Source organism: Vigna radiata, chromosome 8, assembly GCF_000741045.1.
Source record: "Vigna radiata var. radiata cultivar VC1973A chromosome 8, Vradiata_ver6, whole genome shotgun sequence".
Taxonomy (NCBI): domain Eukaryota; kingdom Viridiplantae; phylum Streptophyta; class Magnoliopsida; order Fabales; family Fabaceae; genus Vigna; species Vigna radiata.
Window position 1 is genome coordinate 26,361,199 of NC_028358.1, and position 16,630 is coordinate 26,377,828.

At 34.9% G+C, this 16,630-nt stretch overlaps 1 protein-coding gene across 2 annotated transcripts; it reads right to left on the minus strand.

The window, feature by feature from the left end:
- Positions 1–4,527: 4,527 nt before the first annotated feature.
- On the minus strand, positions 4,528–14,763 carry LOC106771023 (mitochondrial Rho GTPase 2). 2 transcript variants are annotated; one of them, XM_014656904.2, is made up of 14 exons: positions 14,441–14,763; positions 14,081–14,213; positions 13,827–13,976; positions 13,220–13,396; positions 12,879–13,130; positions 12,074–12,142; positions 11,890–11,945; positions 10,120–10,201; positions 7,155–7,366; positions 6,951–7,020; positions 6,639–6,751; positions 5,754–5,904; positions 5,458–5,641; positions 4,528–5,347 (listed from the first exon to the last, which is right to left on the minus strand). In XM_014656904.2, exons 1-14 carry the CDS (start codon positions 14,743–14,745, stop codon positions 5,271–5,273), a joined length of 2,031 nt encoding a protein of 676 aa, XP_014512390.1. In that variant the 5' UTR covers positions 14,746–14,763; the 3' UTR covers positions 4,528–5,270. The 2 variants fall into 2 exon arrangements, with proteins under 2 accessions (XP_014512390.1, XP_022640765.1); XM_022785044.1 differs by lacking the exons at positions 4,528–5,347; positions 5,458–5,641 and having other exon boundaries at positions 5,799–5,904; positions 6,614–6,751.
- Between the last annotated feature and the right edge of the window lie 1,867 nt (positions 14,764–16,630).

Here is a 16,630-nt window from a genome sequence, read left to right on the forward strand (position 1 = left end):
ATTAGTTAGGTTTTTTCTTAAATACTTATCGATCCACACCTCATAAATAATATAAATAGTTACAAGTCTTAACACCAAATTTTCCACTTGTCCAGCACCTTTCCTTTTTTATCATACCATTAACTTTCATTATAAATATTTTTCTTGTTTAAATGCAATTATGCAAAGAAAAGGGTCCTTATTTTAAATGTGAAAAAATATTTCTAGAACCATAAATGTCCTCAGTGAACAATTCATGCTATTTATATCAAATTTACATAGTCTTAAATTAATATCATAAGATAATTATGTTAATTTTTTTATTAGCATTTGGGAAAGTGAGTCTCTGAGCCTATTCCAACATCTCTCATTACAAGCTTACCAATATACCATGTAGTTGTCATTATTTGTTCAAGGGATTCATTATCGAAAAAACAGTCCCAGTGTTGTTACAGGGCTCATAACATCTTGTTTCTTCTTGTTCTAACATTGAGGGTTAAGGTTATGGTGGACAATAGAAAATATTTTTATGCTCCAAGGGTTATTTGTGAATTACTCATTATTATTGGTCATATATATCATATATTTCCTAGCATATGTCTTACCAAAGGGATTTGTGATGTTGCTCTTAGAGCATATTGACTTACTTTATAGGAGACACATTACATACAACAACTCATATGATATTGTTTTATTTTGTTAATGAAATTGTAATCTTGCAAGGTGACACTTTTTATTGACCCTATGTTGCTCAATTTCATCACCTTAAGTGTTTTAACTATTATTTTCATTGTTGAATTATACAGTTTATCTTGCTCTCATTTAGATTCCTTTATTGTATATTTGTTAAAGTTTTTGTTTGATTTACCTTCAAGTTTAGTTGTTCTTGTTAGTTTATTATCATTTGCAACTTTGAGAGGTTTGAAATCATCATGTACTTACAATTCCATTCCATTTGAAGAGAGTTTTTATTTTATGCACACATTGACTCATATAGTTATCTCTTGGTTTAATACCTACTTTGGTTTCTAAGTTTGTAGGGTTTGTTCAAAGTCGTCCTCTTTTTTTTAAAAAGTTTACTAACATCCTACTTTTCGCTAAAAGGATGCAAGTTAGTCCTTTCTGCTTACCGTGTTAAATTTTCTAACGACAGAGTTGCCCAGCTGGCAAAAGACTGATGAGTTATACATTTTTGGTTGACGTGTTAAATTGAATTGTTGATTCATCCTGAAAACAAAGTGATTCATGGTTGTTGTTTCCAAATTTAAAAGCAAAGTTAGGGTTGTTGGAGATTCATGCTACATTTGTTCTCAAATCTAAAAGCAAAGGGTAAGATTCTTGGAGATTCATGCTACTGTTGTTCCCAAATTTAAAAGCAAAGAGTTAGGATTCGGGATGGCTTCTTTACAAAGTTGTTCTTCCTATACGAAGGCAACACGCAAAGAAGATTACAATTTAGAAGTCCTAAATTTGAAACTCTAAGAAAAGTTCCTAATATTTACTGGTTTCCTTCTTCTTCTTCTTTGGTGATGCTGGAGAAATCCCAATTAAGAATCCTAAATTTGCAAACTGGGACCAGCCCCAAAATTAACAACCCTAATGGTTTCTAGAAATATAAAATTGGAAAATACCCTAATTATAAACCTAAAATTGGAAATTAGTTTATGAAACCCTAAAGGGGAAAAATCCCCAATTAGTGTTCATCCCTAATTTGTTTTTTCTTGGCGATCTAGTATGCTAGAACCATTGTTTTCTTCTCTGTTTACGTTCTGCGTCGTGCAATGGAGGTCAAGCTTCTTCTTCCTTTCATTCATCGCCACGGTGGTTAGAAGAGTTATGCGTTGCAACAGTGGTGGCTTTCTGTTGTTTTGGTTCTTCTTCTTGCTCGTTGTCGCCATGGTGGAGCAAATCGTCTTCGTCTTCTTCCTGTTCTCGGCGTCGAAATCGCGAGTTGATTTTACCCCCAAATTGTAATATCGCTTCAGTTAATCCTAATTTTATTTTAACCCTAACTTTTACATATTACATGTGATTGTAAATTATTTTATTTTCACACATATAATGAAGTTATAGTGCCACCACAACCAAAAATGTACAACTCATCAGTTTTTTGCCAGCTGGGTAACTCTACCATTAGCAAATTTAACGTCGTAAGCAAAAGGGACTAACGTGTATTGTTTTTGTGAAAAGTAGGATGTTAATGAACTTTTAAAAAAAAAGAAGGACGACTTTGAACAGACCCTACAAACTGAGAGACCAAAATAGGTATTAAACCGTTATCCCTTCTATCAAAACTATTGAATCAAATTGAAGTTGGGGGATGTTGGTTAAGGGATTTATGTACTCAAGTGTTAGCTGAATTTTTACTCCTGTTATTTCAATAGTAAGAAAGATAGTTCATGATGCTTTTGTAGTGATTACAAAACTTGGAATACCATAATAGTGAAGGATTATACATCGGTACCAATAGTGAATGAAATATTTGATGAACCTAAGACATTTAAGGGTTTTTGTTCAATCTAGATTTCTCTACTAAATTTTAGATGTTATTTCTCTATTGTGTCTTCAAAATACACTAATTTTGATGTATTAAAGAAAATATAATATATTTTAAATACTAAATTAGTGTACTTTGAAGACAAAATAAATGGATACCAGCAAAATCTAAAGAATATATAGGTAGAAAGATGGATCAATTGTCACAATTGAATAAGGCATTTTTAAAAAGAAAGATTTACATTCTATCTATTAGGTATAACTTTTAGTCCAATGATAAGCACTCAATCCAATACTATTATGATAAAAACATTTTTCATTTATAAAGAACATTATTAATAGTGCATCTTGGTATTTAGATTAACCAATGCCCCAACTAATTTCAATCTTTGATGACTAAAGTCTTATCGTTCATCTATACTATGTTTTTGTGCTAATATTACATTGTTATCCATAGCTGGAATATTTAAACCATGTCCTTTTAAGTTGAGGTGTTAAAATCGACCATTCTAAGGTTCAAGTTCTTAAGTGGAGCTTATCCTACTAATGTTACATGGGAGCTTCTTCCTGTATCCCATTGTTTTTTTTCCTGTACCCTAAAATTTTTCATAATGGCAAAAACTCTTTCGACTTTGGCTAAGGTAAAAGCCTTACATGATACTTTTTTCCTTTTGAGCAATCACACCTCCTTCCAAGTTCCTAAACTTGTTTCACTCCTTTCACGTCTTTAGTAACCTTTATTAACTTACACCTCCATTTGTTCTATGGCACATCCTTAGTAACCTTTATTAACTAATGTGATCGGTTAAAACATAGCTATTTTGCCCTGTTAAGCATGTACTGAAATCTGAAGAAATTTAACAGATTATATACACAGTTTAGTCGATTATTTCTTTCAGATATACAATGTGTAATATATTTCAACTTATGATTCATTTACATGAATTGAATACATATACCAAGTAGTTCAAGCACAAACATAGTAATGATCAAGCAACTGTTTTTCCATTTATTGCGTAAGAAAATATATAACATTTCTTTTGTTCATCATCAAAAACACATATGTGAGATGGGTTTTGCTAGATATAGCTCCCCCTATCAACAAGTTGGTTAAAATGTGGCCATCATTGGCTGAAGATGAGTCAGTTGTGCATTAATTTGTCAAACAATATTATTCCTACTTAAAAATTCATGACATGAATTGTGTTGATCTCGCTGTGCAAATCTTTAGCCTTAAGTCCTCAGTTAGTCCCTACTCAATTCTATAGCAAGTGTTTTACACTTTTTGGTCCTTGGTAACGGAGATGGTTAAAAATATGGTCATCATTGGCTAAAGAAGAGTTGGTTGTGCATTAACTTATCTAACGATATTATTTCCACTTAAAAATTCATGTCATGAACTATGATGACCTCATCGTGCAAAACTTTAACCTTAGGTCCTTAATTATTTGACCCTTGGTCCCAACCCAATTTTGCAGCAAGAGTTTTCACTTTATTCACCAACTTCCTCCATTGCAACAATATCTATAGTACACCAAATAAGGTCTCCAAAATCAGAATAACAAATAAAAAACAGAACAACCCCAAAATAATAAAAAAATTGAAAAAATTTAAAACAAGTCAAAATAACCAAATAAGAACAAAGGATAATCAAAATGAATGGTGGGAAGCTACAAAACTCATGTCAATGGTAGTTTCGACCTTCAATCATGCTTTGAAACGGTAGTTGCAGCAAAACCAACAGCAAACGACAGTTGAAGACGAACGACGACTATTGAAGGTTCGATGAATGACATTTTCTCATTTCGGTGAAAGGCGTTTCAAAGCGCGCTCTCTCGCATAGTCTGAGAAATGAAACTTTTGAATCCAAATATATAAAACTCGTGAAGAACAAAACCCGTGAAATCCCTAATGCATCTCTTTCCACGTAATTTTTTTTTTTTAAATTGGCCATCTAAACCAATCATGGAGAGAGTTAAAAAGTTATAAAAAAAAAAAAAAAATACAGTGGGAAGGATAAGTTATACTTAAAAACAATTACATTAAAGGGACACATTAATGGACATAACTATTCGAAAAAGCAATTGCATGCGTAAAATGCGTTCACCTTTACGAGAATCATACATTATTGTAAGTAGAAATTTTCCCTCCCCTTGTGTATCCTGATTTGTTTCCTTATTGTTCGTTAGAAATTTTCTCCAATGAATCACTTCACTGAAATGACAAAATATAACTTTAATATTGTGTGGTTGGTTTGGTTTTAGGAAACATTACAACATCTCACACAAACCTGGTTAGAGGAAATTGTTAAGAAAAAAACATTGGATAAACAGATAAAACAGTTTTTAATATCGTCCAGTCACAACTAGTTACATGAATAATAAGCTTGTTAACATTTTCAATGATTATCTTAAACGTCACATTTGACTGGCTTTCATGTTCCTTACCTACCTCCACAGGTTGACTCCAAATGGGTGTTGGAAGGGATAAAAAAAAATGGTTTGGGAGAATAGTATCGAAACGTCTTGAAATGGTTTGATCGGATTAGAGAGGTTACAATGTATCCAATGAAAAAAAAAAAAAAAAAAAAAAAAAAAAAAAAAAAAAAAAAAAAAAAAAAAAAAAAAACCTAGATGTAAATCATATTGAAGAAGCCTTGTTAAAGCATGCTTACAACAACAATGAAGGTGATTTGTAATTACTATATATCAAACATTTAACTTTAGGTAGACCAAGGTTAGAAAGAAAAATACTGTTAAAAAGTTAGAAGCAATAGCATAACGGTTGTTTGATTGCTAAGCAGTAGTAGCATTCTTCTTTGCTGCACGCACGCGACAAGCTGTCAAACCGGCAACTGCCATAGCAGCCCCAACTGTAAATTCAAGGTACGAAGTTATTTAAAACGTTTAATGCTGAAAATGGATATTATGGAAGTTTGTAGTATATGCGTGAATCGGTCGAGTGTAGACAAATTAAACGCACCCAAGGCAAAAATCAGAGAGCGATGAAACTGGTGGTTTTGCTTCTTTCTTCGCGAAATCTCAGTTTCTGGAATGCTCAAATGAGGGTTTTCTGCTGCATTAATAATTTTGTTATACACATTACTCGAATCACCTAGTTTCATACTGACGTGAACAGGTGCCTTTATTCCCAATTCCTGGGTAACCTATACCAGGAAGATAAAAATGTAATAAAATACGCAACTCATAGTTATATAACATTATAGATAATCATCATGTATGCAACTATATTGTAATGATGAGCTGAAAACGCGTTACCTTGAATGAATCTAGTACTGCCCTTGGCAATGGAGATAAATCATCCTTAGCAGCGATAACCAGGCAAGGGGTTCTATAACCAGTTAGTTCTCCATGTTTAACGACCTTCTCAAGCAAATCTCTGGATTTCTTCCATGAATACTCATCTGAGCTGTATAACAGGAACACGTTTTAAATATTGACAGGGAAAACGAAATGCAGGAAATAGTTGTACTATCAAAAAGCAAAGAACATTGAGACAGTCATTCCACTTCGACTTGGGAAATTTATTCCATCCTTGGACTCAACATTAATGTCCATCTGGTAGAACCACAAAAGCTGATACTGTACATGTTTGTTTGATTATTTACGAGAAAACACTTTTTCTTAGAAATATGAAAAAGAAGAATAAAATACAAATACTTCTTCCAAAATAAGCTAATACACCAGGTTATCTTTTGCAGTGTTAAGATGAATTTTGCAAGAGAATATAGCCTCACCTTAATGGTACGTTTGGTTGAAGAATAAAAACGGGAATGTTAAGTAGGATAGAAAAAAAAAATTGAGTGAATTAAAAGGTGAGTACGTCCCTCTAGTACTTGTCACTATTTTTTCTCATTCAATATATCTCTCTCCTCTCTACAAGACTTTTACAGCATTATGAAATAATGCATGCAATTAACCACCACCACCACTCCCAAAATAAGCAAATTCCATCAGCATAGATAATTAACCAGCTATTAGGGAAACACAACACGCAATCAACCACTTTAAGTGAATCATAGTGCAACACTCATTACTTTAGTTTCAACGAGAAAAACAAAAATCTAGCTAAAGTGTATAGATAATGCAAAACAGCCGGTTAACTAACAAATTATTACCACTTAAAATCATCTTGCACCCCACCTGTCATACACAAAAACAGCTACATCGCATGCAGCCAAAAAATCCTGATTTGACAAAAGTTCCGGTAATCTATCCTCGGGTATCTCACGCAATATGAGAATTTTCCGGGTTACCTGTATAGCAATGATCAGGATTACGAGCATATAGAATGCATCTTGTTGCGATTTAACTTCCACAACAATGTCTACCATGCTTCCTAATATAGTAATCAGCAATAGAGTATACTGAGACATGAGAGGAAGACAATTCTGTTTGATAATATCATGAAAATGGTAACCTCGTTTTCACATCATAAAACAATACCATCCTCACCCCTTTTAGTTCAATGACATTTGCCGCATACTGCTCAACTGTTGTTGGAACATAATTATTTGAGAAAGGCCTGTGAAAATGATACTGTTAATTCTTGCTTTGGAGGGAGAAAACAATAAAAAGTATGAGTATATCAAATTTCACATGCTGATATGGATTAAAAAAAAAAGAAACATAGACAAGAAGATTGGTTCAGTGGCCTACCTTCCCAGTAACGAGTACAGCAAAGCAGATTTCCCAGCCTGTTTAGAACCAAAAACATAGCATTGGAACACATTTCTTTTTGTAGTTTGCTTCTTGCGATTTAATGACCTTTTACGAGTGATATGGAGTGCTGCAGCAGGATTACCCTTATATCCAATGTAAATCAAATTAGCCAAGCTAAGTTTTGGATCAAGTAATGTCATGAGGGCCCACTGCACCATACAATTTAAAAGATACGTCAAAAAAAAAAAAAAAAAAAAAAAAAAACTCAGTTTCTAACTGAAATACAAAATATAAATGAAGGAACCAAGTCACATGGCTAGAGAAACAACCACCCAACTCATCCCATCCAAAAGATGAAGCAAAGAGAATAAACACATATATCAAGAGAAAAAGAGAGGATGAATTACATATCTCTAAGAATAACTTTGAAAATGTTACTCTCATTCCCGCCTTTAGTATTTTTCTAATCTAACTGTAACGGTGAGCAACTCATCTTTAACCATTAAAAGAATGAGAATGAGAATCCGGAGTAACTATTTTAGTGTTACTCATAAAGTAACTTGATCCCTCCTTGGACCACACACATACAAAAGAGAGGTATTATTAACCCCGCAAGGAACCCACAAAACAATAGTTTCTCGGGAACTCCAGGCACAACAAAACAGACGACCAGATTATCTGAAAAACAAAAGTTTCAAAACTGGATGATAATAACATTATGTAACTTCCTTTAATGTATCTTTCCAAGCAATCAAATGAGTTAACAACCTAAAAATTGTTTTTCTGAATCTTCATCTATAGTGATAGACATGTCAATAAGGGTTGTGTTTCAAGTGTGGGAAACATTGCAATCTCATTCACCAATGCCTGACAAAATATTTGCACCTGCTCATTTGGGGAGGTGATTACTTCTATGAAAAATCATTAGTTGCCACTGATGATAAAGAAGACAAAGAAGAACATGTCATGGTGGGTCAAGTTTTGGATCATAGGGAAATATGAGCATCAAGAAAGAGTCCATTTAGAGACCATTAAGTTTAAATGACTGTTGAAGTATTATCCCACATGTTATGCTGGTGGATGGCAGAGCTCGTCACAATTTCATAGTTATAGAGTTAGTGGTTTCTTTGCATCTGACTTCTATAAAGTCATAACGGATGGTTTTAGCAGTTTCTATGAAGGTTAAGGAGGGAGAGTCTAGTTCTCTCTAATAACCAGAAAGTTGTATGTTGTTTGGGTCCTCTCTTCAGAGGAAATTCAGTGAATGCTATATTACATTTTACACTATAACCAAGTTCGTTTGATGGGTCTGTAATACCTATCAGCTTCTTTGGTCCTTTCCATATTGTAGCTCACACATGGGAGGTAACATATAAGCTACAATTTTCAGAAGCAGTCAGGGATCATCAAGAATTCAATGTATCCTAGTTCAAGCAATATTATCATGGTAAAGCAATGGAAATCACAATGCCATCTAAGATGGAGGTTGAAGGCATGGATCTAGTTGTTCCAAAGGCAGTTCTAGCTTCTAGAGAAAGTAAATGCAATGGCAAGGTAGTCACAGAAAGGGTCATTCTTTGGAAGACTAAACCAATTGAAGAAGCTACTTGATAAGAAGCAAAAAGGAATCAAAGAGAAGTTTTGTACCCTTTGCCTTGAGGACAAGGCAAGATTTAAAGTAGGTGGAATTGATTGGAACCTAAATCCAACTTCAAAAGCCCCTAAACCCCTTTAGGTGTATGCTCGTAGACCTAAGATTAGTGAGGCCCGTTACTACAAAACAGCACATTGGTAAGGCCAGGGGCAAGTTAAAGAGAGACAAACATTGTTGAGAGGGTGATGGCAACCTCCTTAGCTAGGTTGGGCCAAAGCTAGGAGATGTGCATGGAGGGATGTTTCCTTGGATGAATGGTGCGGAAATGTGGTGGTAAATGGTCCAAGGATGATGAGTTAAGGTATGGATGGGGTAGAAGCTCAAAGCCTCTAGGAGATATGGTGGTGGTGGTGTAGTGTTTGGTGGCTCCAAGAGAGGTTAGGTCAACTCAAGGAGGAAGGTGACTAGAAAGGCTTCTAGTGTTGTTCTAGTCTTGCTCAAGGAAGAGTATGACCATATTTTGGCAGCATAACATTACTTAATTCCAAGATGAAATACAAGGGTGGAGACATCTCTATTTATAGGCCAAGGGTGTCTCCTTTTAACCCTAAAAGCATAATCTCCCACCTTTGCTCTCATTGGCCAAAAATGAGGCCTTGTAACCTCTCCAATGATGGGAGGACATGTGACCACTCACAAAACACAATCCTCTCCATTCCTAGAGTGTCATGTGGCCACTACTAAAAGTAAATTCTCTCCACTCCTAGGGTGCCATGTGGCTACCTTTTAAAAAGCAAATCCTCTCTAATGGAAGCATGACACATGGCACACACTTTCCAGTTGGTTTGGATAACTATCTTAGAGAAAATCCTATTCTACTTAGATCTTAATACAAGCCTTAATCAAGCCTACACTACATGGCCAAATACAAGGCCTAAACCTATACTACTACTTCTTCCATGATGACTTAAGATGGCCCAAGAGAAAGAGTCTAGGCCCATCTTCCATAGATGCCTCCAACTCTTCATGAATGTGCTAGGTCATGGCAAGGGGTATGTCATCAGAGGAGATATCCAAATATTAACGGGATTGTCAAGTCTAGATGTTCTTCTTTAGTTGGGACCTGCTCTTTATTATTTCCCTTTCTTCAATTAATCATATAGAAATATATACAATACCGAAGACAGTTGCTAGCACAAAACCTATCCAAGTCTCAACCTCGCAATGTGTTCACTATATTAGCAAGGAAAAAAGCCTTTGTAGATCACAGGCATCAATAATGCTGACAATTAGAATCATGAATCACAAAAATCCTTTCAGAGATCCATCAATGGTAAAGGTTGAAGAAGAAAAGTATAAAGTAAGCACCTGAGACAGAAATCCATTTAGAGAGATATAGCCCATATCAGTTTTCTCTGCTGCATCCTTATATGGGGCATTGTTCCATGGACTGAAATTCATAAACAAGTAAGAATTTCAGATGGTGAAACTTTTGTCAAGAACATATCACACTTGCAATGGATGAAAGGTTTAAAATTAATACTACTCTTATTGGTTTCAAGTAATATCAACTAAAAAGAGTTAGCATCGTGTTTTTTATGTTCAGATTTCTCAAGTAAGTGAAATAACCCACTCCCCTAAAGTTTGAGAGGTTTTCAAGCCGTTATATCTACACTAGCGTGAAAAGCTACAACCATACTCACTATCAAGGTTTTAACAAGGTCAATGACTATGATTTTGACTGCAATGTTAAGGTTTTTGGAGTTATTGCAACCGTAATTTCCTACAACATCAAGGATCGAGACAACAATTTTAAATATCGCTCACAATCAATATAAACAAGACACTAGTAAACCCATAGGATTGGTCCAAATGAAAGAAAAAATAAGCTAAATCAGCCCCGTGTAACAAGAGTCGTGAATTAGACAAAAATAACTTACCAGCCCTAAGTTCTCATCATTATTGCTTGAGCATTACCAACCAACGAGACATGGATGGTGACAATAACCTAAGAACTTAGTTGAATCCAAACATCCATTATTATTAGCCCTATAAAACTCTTTTCTAGGTGTTTACTCAACATACTTGAACGTTCCTTTCCTTCCAGAAAATTTAAGTCAATTCCAATCTATCTCTCGAAGAAGTTATGATGCAAGTTATGAAACAATATATTTACAAAACCGCATTGCAAAGTTGCATAAAACCTCCCAACACAACACATATAAAGCGCTAACATTAGCAAGTTCATGAAGCGAGTATTCAATTGAGGCTGTCAATAATAGTTCAAGAAGCCCTTGTCTTGCTCCTACAACTCAAACTACCTAATCAATTAGGTAAGTTCTCTTACCCACCACACTAATAGTGCAATTACTATTATTTTGCTGGGAAACTATGTTTGTAAACTATTATGTCCTCAAGGGTCCTATAAATATGTTACTGAGTTTTGAACTTAAAAGCTATGTAAAGCACTCTTCTAGTTACTGAAGCAATATGTCAGGTTGTTAGAGGTAGTCAACAAGTTCTAGACTATTGATGAGAAAACAGAAGAATTGTTTTGATATTCAGTTCAAGAAAGGATATAAACACCACACTCAAGAAATATGAGAAGGTAAGTGATAAGTCATGGGATTGATCATCACAAGTTACACTCATAAGATCAAAACATAGATTCTTATAACTCAATCCCATAAAATGTTTATAAAGAGAAAATTTAATTACCATCGGAATTCATATATATCCTTTTATTACATTAAAAAGACATCATTTTACAAGCTAAATTATGTGCCCATGTAGACAACCATAATAAGACCCGCTAAATTCCACACTAATTCCTAATCAGTAGTTCTTAATGTCCACTAGCAATCACTAGTGCTGCTTTTAATTTCTACTATATGCATCATTATTTTCGACCATGAGAACATGAATGTTTCACCTTCACATGTGGTTTTTTTATCTTCCCATGTGAGAATTCAGTCACTTAGTAAAAAAAAGTATAATAAAAATTACAAAGAAAACACAAAATTATATTGACCACCTTTTGATCCTATCAACTCCTACATCACGATAAAAAATACAATTAGAATAAACATAAAATTAGGATGATACTACTTTTAAAGGACAAGTACCGGCAAAGGTCACCTTTCTGGAGCAGTATCAAATAGGTTATCAACTTCGGCAGGTCGTAGAGTTAGATCCTAGAAAAGTATCAGGTTTCCAAACCGAAAATTAGAAGAGTATATTGATGTTATTCATGGAAAGCCACATAAGTGGGTGTTTAATGCACATAGTAGTGGTCAAGATAATCCAAAAGAGTTATACATACTTTATCTGTATCTAACAATTGAAAGATATCATTCAGAAACTCTACGGCTTCACATGTCAGCTCCACACTCTGCATGGTAATGCCTAAGAAAGTAAGTTATTGCAAGTTATACAGCAATCATAAAGAACACATTCACAAAAATGTTTGTCATGACTTAATGCCCTAAAACAAGAGGATGTGCAGTGATTGGCTAGAAGAGAAACCATGTCTCACGTTTCTATAAATGATCATTTGATTGAACAAGCATGCGTCACTAAACTATACCATCAAATATTTGCATCCTTTTTCCAATTCAAAAATGAGAAAAAAGGAATAATATTATAATATGTCAAATACTAGCTGTAAACTATTACAGTCCAAACTGCCAGAGTCTGGAAAATGAATATCCACAGAACATATAAGAGCTAAATTTTAAAGAAAAAATAAAATCTATATTCTCTGTAATCACCTATCCTAGTGATCTGAGTAGTTCACATCTGTCAGCTAACATTTCCTACTTGTTTGGTTTTGAGCAATCATCAACTTTGCAGAATTAGTAATTAATGGCAAATATTACTAGAACAAACAAGTACCGCTTGTTAAGAAGTGCACTTTAAATCTAAATCTCACAAAACCGACTTGTAAGATGAAGTTTGTACCTACTTATATAGCAATATAGTTTTCCTCATTTAACAGTTACACAAATTTTCTGTTAAGGTTAATACAAGTGTGGAGATTATAACAAACCTCTACAAATTAACTCAAACAAGAAGATCGAAATGGAATTACACATGCAGTCAAAACCAAGAAAAAAAGAGAGTATGACCTGATCAGAAGCATGCATCGATGGAACTGGAAGGAAATCATCCCGGAGTTTTAAATCATTATCATATCCAAACTTTCTTAGAACGGCCCACAATGTCTCTGTTCGCCCTTTCTGTAGAAACATGTTATTGACATAAATAAAGCCTGGAAAGGTAAGACCAACAGAGTTGACTCCAGCAGGTACTTTCTGCTGCACAATCGATTTGACTTTTACTATTTCAGATGGCTGCAATGCTGCATTGAAGCATTTAACCTGTTGAAATATGAATTAGAAAAAGTAAAGGGCACACATCAAACTAAATATTCAAACTATAAAGGGAAAGGAGGGCAATTTATAAAAACCTGAAACTCATTTAGCTCTTCATCATTGAGAGCACCATCCATGTCTTGATCGCATAGAATAAATATTCTTCTTAAAGCCCTCACACATGGATCTGTCAAACCATGTCTTTTATAATCAAACAATGGATCTACTGGATGCAGTACTGCTTTTAGGGCAAAATAAAAAACTTCTGGGACCTAAAAATAATCAAATATAACGCACCTGAGTTTTACTAAATAGGGAGTTGAATATAATTCGAATATCATCATCAAGAAGTTGTCCTTATATGAATAAAGCCAGATCTAGCACTATCACATCAATGCACGACTTTCTTAGGATTATTGTAATGAATCGCAGTCAAAGGAATACTCAGGAATGAGTGATCTTTAAAAATAAAAAATATGATCCATTCATGCATTTTCTGATGCTGTTTTCTAACCATATAACATAGTAACTAAACAATAGATAAGCATGACCAAGATTTTAAGACATGGTCCACGCAGGTTCCGAAGGTGTATGCAACTACAGTTGTGCCCACAGCAGCAGCATTTGTCCAAATTTCCAACAATATCAAGAAACACATAAAACCACGCAATCAAGTAACAATGATTCAGCAAAACATCACACCTGGAAAAGTGTAACAGCAGAGCATTCAACACAAGTGACAATTTCTGTGAACTGTTGCATGATATTTGTTGTGAGACTCTCTAAGCTCACTAGCTGATTTTCATTCCGAAGGTCAAGCTTACAGCCAACTACAATCACAGGTGCCTTCACCTGCATCACAGTAAACAATAGAAGGCAATTATTAGCTTCCCATTCACTTCAAACTCCATCTCTAAGCAGAAAAATTGTCATCAACTAAAAGAAGCAAAACTAACCTCCAACTTCCGCAGTTCAGGGAGCCAGTAAGTACTCAAACGCTCAAAGCTCAATGGTTCGTCGCAAGCATAGGTTAAGACCACCGTGTCAGCTCGCTTCAATTCTTCACTGCGCGCGCCTTGCTTTTCGAAGCTAAAACAATACAAATCACACGTCACGACGAAAGTGTTAATTCAAACGTGAAAACTCCCATATAAACTCTACATTAAGAAAATTGAATGGCATTCCTTTCAGTTGAATCTAGGGCTTATATCTGATTAACCAGTTATTTACAAAATTAGTACTACTGTCAGTTTTCTTTTGTTTTGCTTGAATTGAATAGCGATGGCACGGAGAAGGAATGCGAGTGTGGCAAAGACCTGGAAGGTGTGTCAATGAGGGTGAGAGGAACGGAATCGGGATAGAGATTATGAGGCAGGCGAGTGGGAGGGAGCACGGGCGGAACGGACTCGGGGAAAGATTCCGACGCCATTGCGGCAACGAGTGTGGATTTTCCGGTACCACCGTCGCCTACGATGGCGACTCTAACCACCCTGCGATCGCCGCCGGCGCTGAAGGGGCCTACCATTGCAGGAAAACAAGGAACAGACGAGAAAATTTGGAGAGGTGTTGGTATGGAAACGCGGTGTGTTTTTGGACAATCGATGGAGTCACTTGAATTCATATATTCCTTGCCAGTTCCGAAACAACTAATTTAAATTTGAGTAAATATGGAAACATTGGGCAATAAATCCTTATTTTTAAGAATTTTACTATATATCTCTTACAATAAATAAGAGTACCGTTGGAGTAATAATTAAACATCCTAAGTTTGTTTATATATTATGTAGGTTATCTATTTAGTAAAAAAAATGTGTGGATTTTTACTATGAAAACTGAGTAGAGGTTGTAATCGCAATTACAAATAAAATTAATTTTTCACCCAATTTTTTTACTATAAATTGTGAGAACCCAAAAAATCTGAGTTTTTAGAAGGAACATGTGTCATCAAATGAAAGAATTGAGCATTTTAATGGGTATACAAATAGAATTTTCAGAACTAAAAAGCTCATTTCATCAGTTGACACTACATTTCTCTAAAATCATAATTTTCTACCTTTCCTCTCTCTTTTCTCTATATTTCTTCTCTGGAGGTTTATCTGTTCAACAATCAAAAGCTCTCTAGGCGATTTTGAAATCAAGAACTTCGTTTTCCACCTATCAATTTCGAGTTTTAAGCGGATAAGTTTTATTTCTTAGATCTTTGTGATTTTCTAGAATTTCTGGCACATGCAGGAAAGCCTGGTTGTTTGCATGTGTTCATTTGTCTTCTCTTCCCCTTTCTAATTTAATTCTTGATTCTTTGGTTGGTCTCTTCTCACCAATCAGTGAGCTGTAAGCATTCTTAGGATTTTCGTAATGATGAAAGCAATTTCTAGAGGTTGTGGGAGTTGTTCGGTTCTGTTAAAAGGTAAGGGAAGTTAAGTTCTTATTCCTGTTTTGAAAAATTGTGATTGCTCGAATTTGATTTCGTGTGGCTTTAATGATAAAGAAAATGTGAGACTGTTTGATGATGCTATTGATGTTTGATTTCAAAACTGGTGATACTTTTATATAAGAACATGTATGGATGGGTGTTTGTGTTATGAACTGTTAATTGAATGCTTTTGATATGGTATGGATGTTCTATAGCAATTATATTAGAGATTAGATGAATTAAATGTTGTAGTAAAACTTAAACTAGAAATGAGCAAGTGAATTATAAGAGTTTTTAGGATTTTAAGAGAAACTAGGGTAATCATATTTTGAATTTGGTATCCCAGGTGGTTTTGGTCATTCAAGACCATTTAGATAAGTCAATTGTGACTTGTTAAGAGCCTTAAAAGTGGTAAAAGCAGTGTCCAATTGGTAGAACTAGAATTGGGTATATAGGTTGTTGAAGTTGAGTGATTTGAGTGCAAATTGAGGTTTGATCTTTAAAGAATGATGTTAGTAACGTTTATGGTCACTTAAACAAGTTTAATTCAACCTGTAGGACGAATTAGGGGTGGAAGAAATTCATAAAAAGGTCTGAAACGAAACTTAGGGGTGTGAGTTCTGCAAAATCTGCAGAAAAATCTGCAGAAGCCATGCCTGGGCGCCCCAAAAGGGGGTTGGGCGCCCTTTTCTGCTGTTTCCACTTAAAATATGATGCCTGGGCGCCCCAAAAGGGGGCTGGGCGCTCTTTTCTACTGTTTCCACCTTAAATACAACGCCTGGGCGCCCCTAAAGGGGGTTGAGTGCCCTTTTCTACTGTTGTTTTTGTTTTTGATAGTTTGTGAGGTTTCGGATGTATGTTTTGGACGTTTCTTAGGTCGTTCTAGGAGTTTGAACCTAAGATGCAACTTTCACCTTCATGACAGACTTTCACTAGTTTGAACCTCTATCCAAGTCCTAATTAGTCTCATAACTCGTTCCAAACTCTCCAAAACAAATTAAACCCATAACTCGTTCCACACACACACACACACACAGAGTTTCATTTATCCTACTAAACTTGGAATAATATATCATTAAAAATGTCACACACA

What these genes read in the sequence shown, in the direction of transcription:
- LOC106771023 (XM_014656904.2), bottom strand. Translation starts at nt 14,745, where the DNA reads ATGAATTCAAGTGACTCCATCGATTGTCCAAAAACACACCGCGTTTCC. An exon ending in TAAATGGATTTCTGTCTCAG is followed by an intron (nt 7,367 to 10,119) that starts GTGCTTACTTTA and finishes TGTATGGTGCAG; the next exon opens with TGGGCCCTCATGACATTACT. An exon ending in GCTGTTTTTGTGTATGACAG is followed by an intron (nt 5,905 to 6,638) that starts GTGGGGTGCAAG and finishes CCTGTTATACAG; the next exon opens with CTCAGATGAGTATTCATGGA.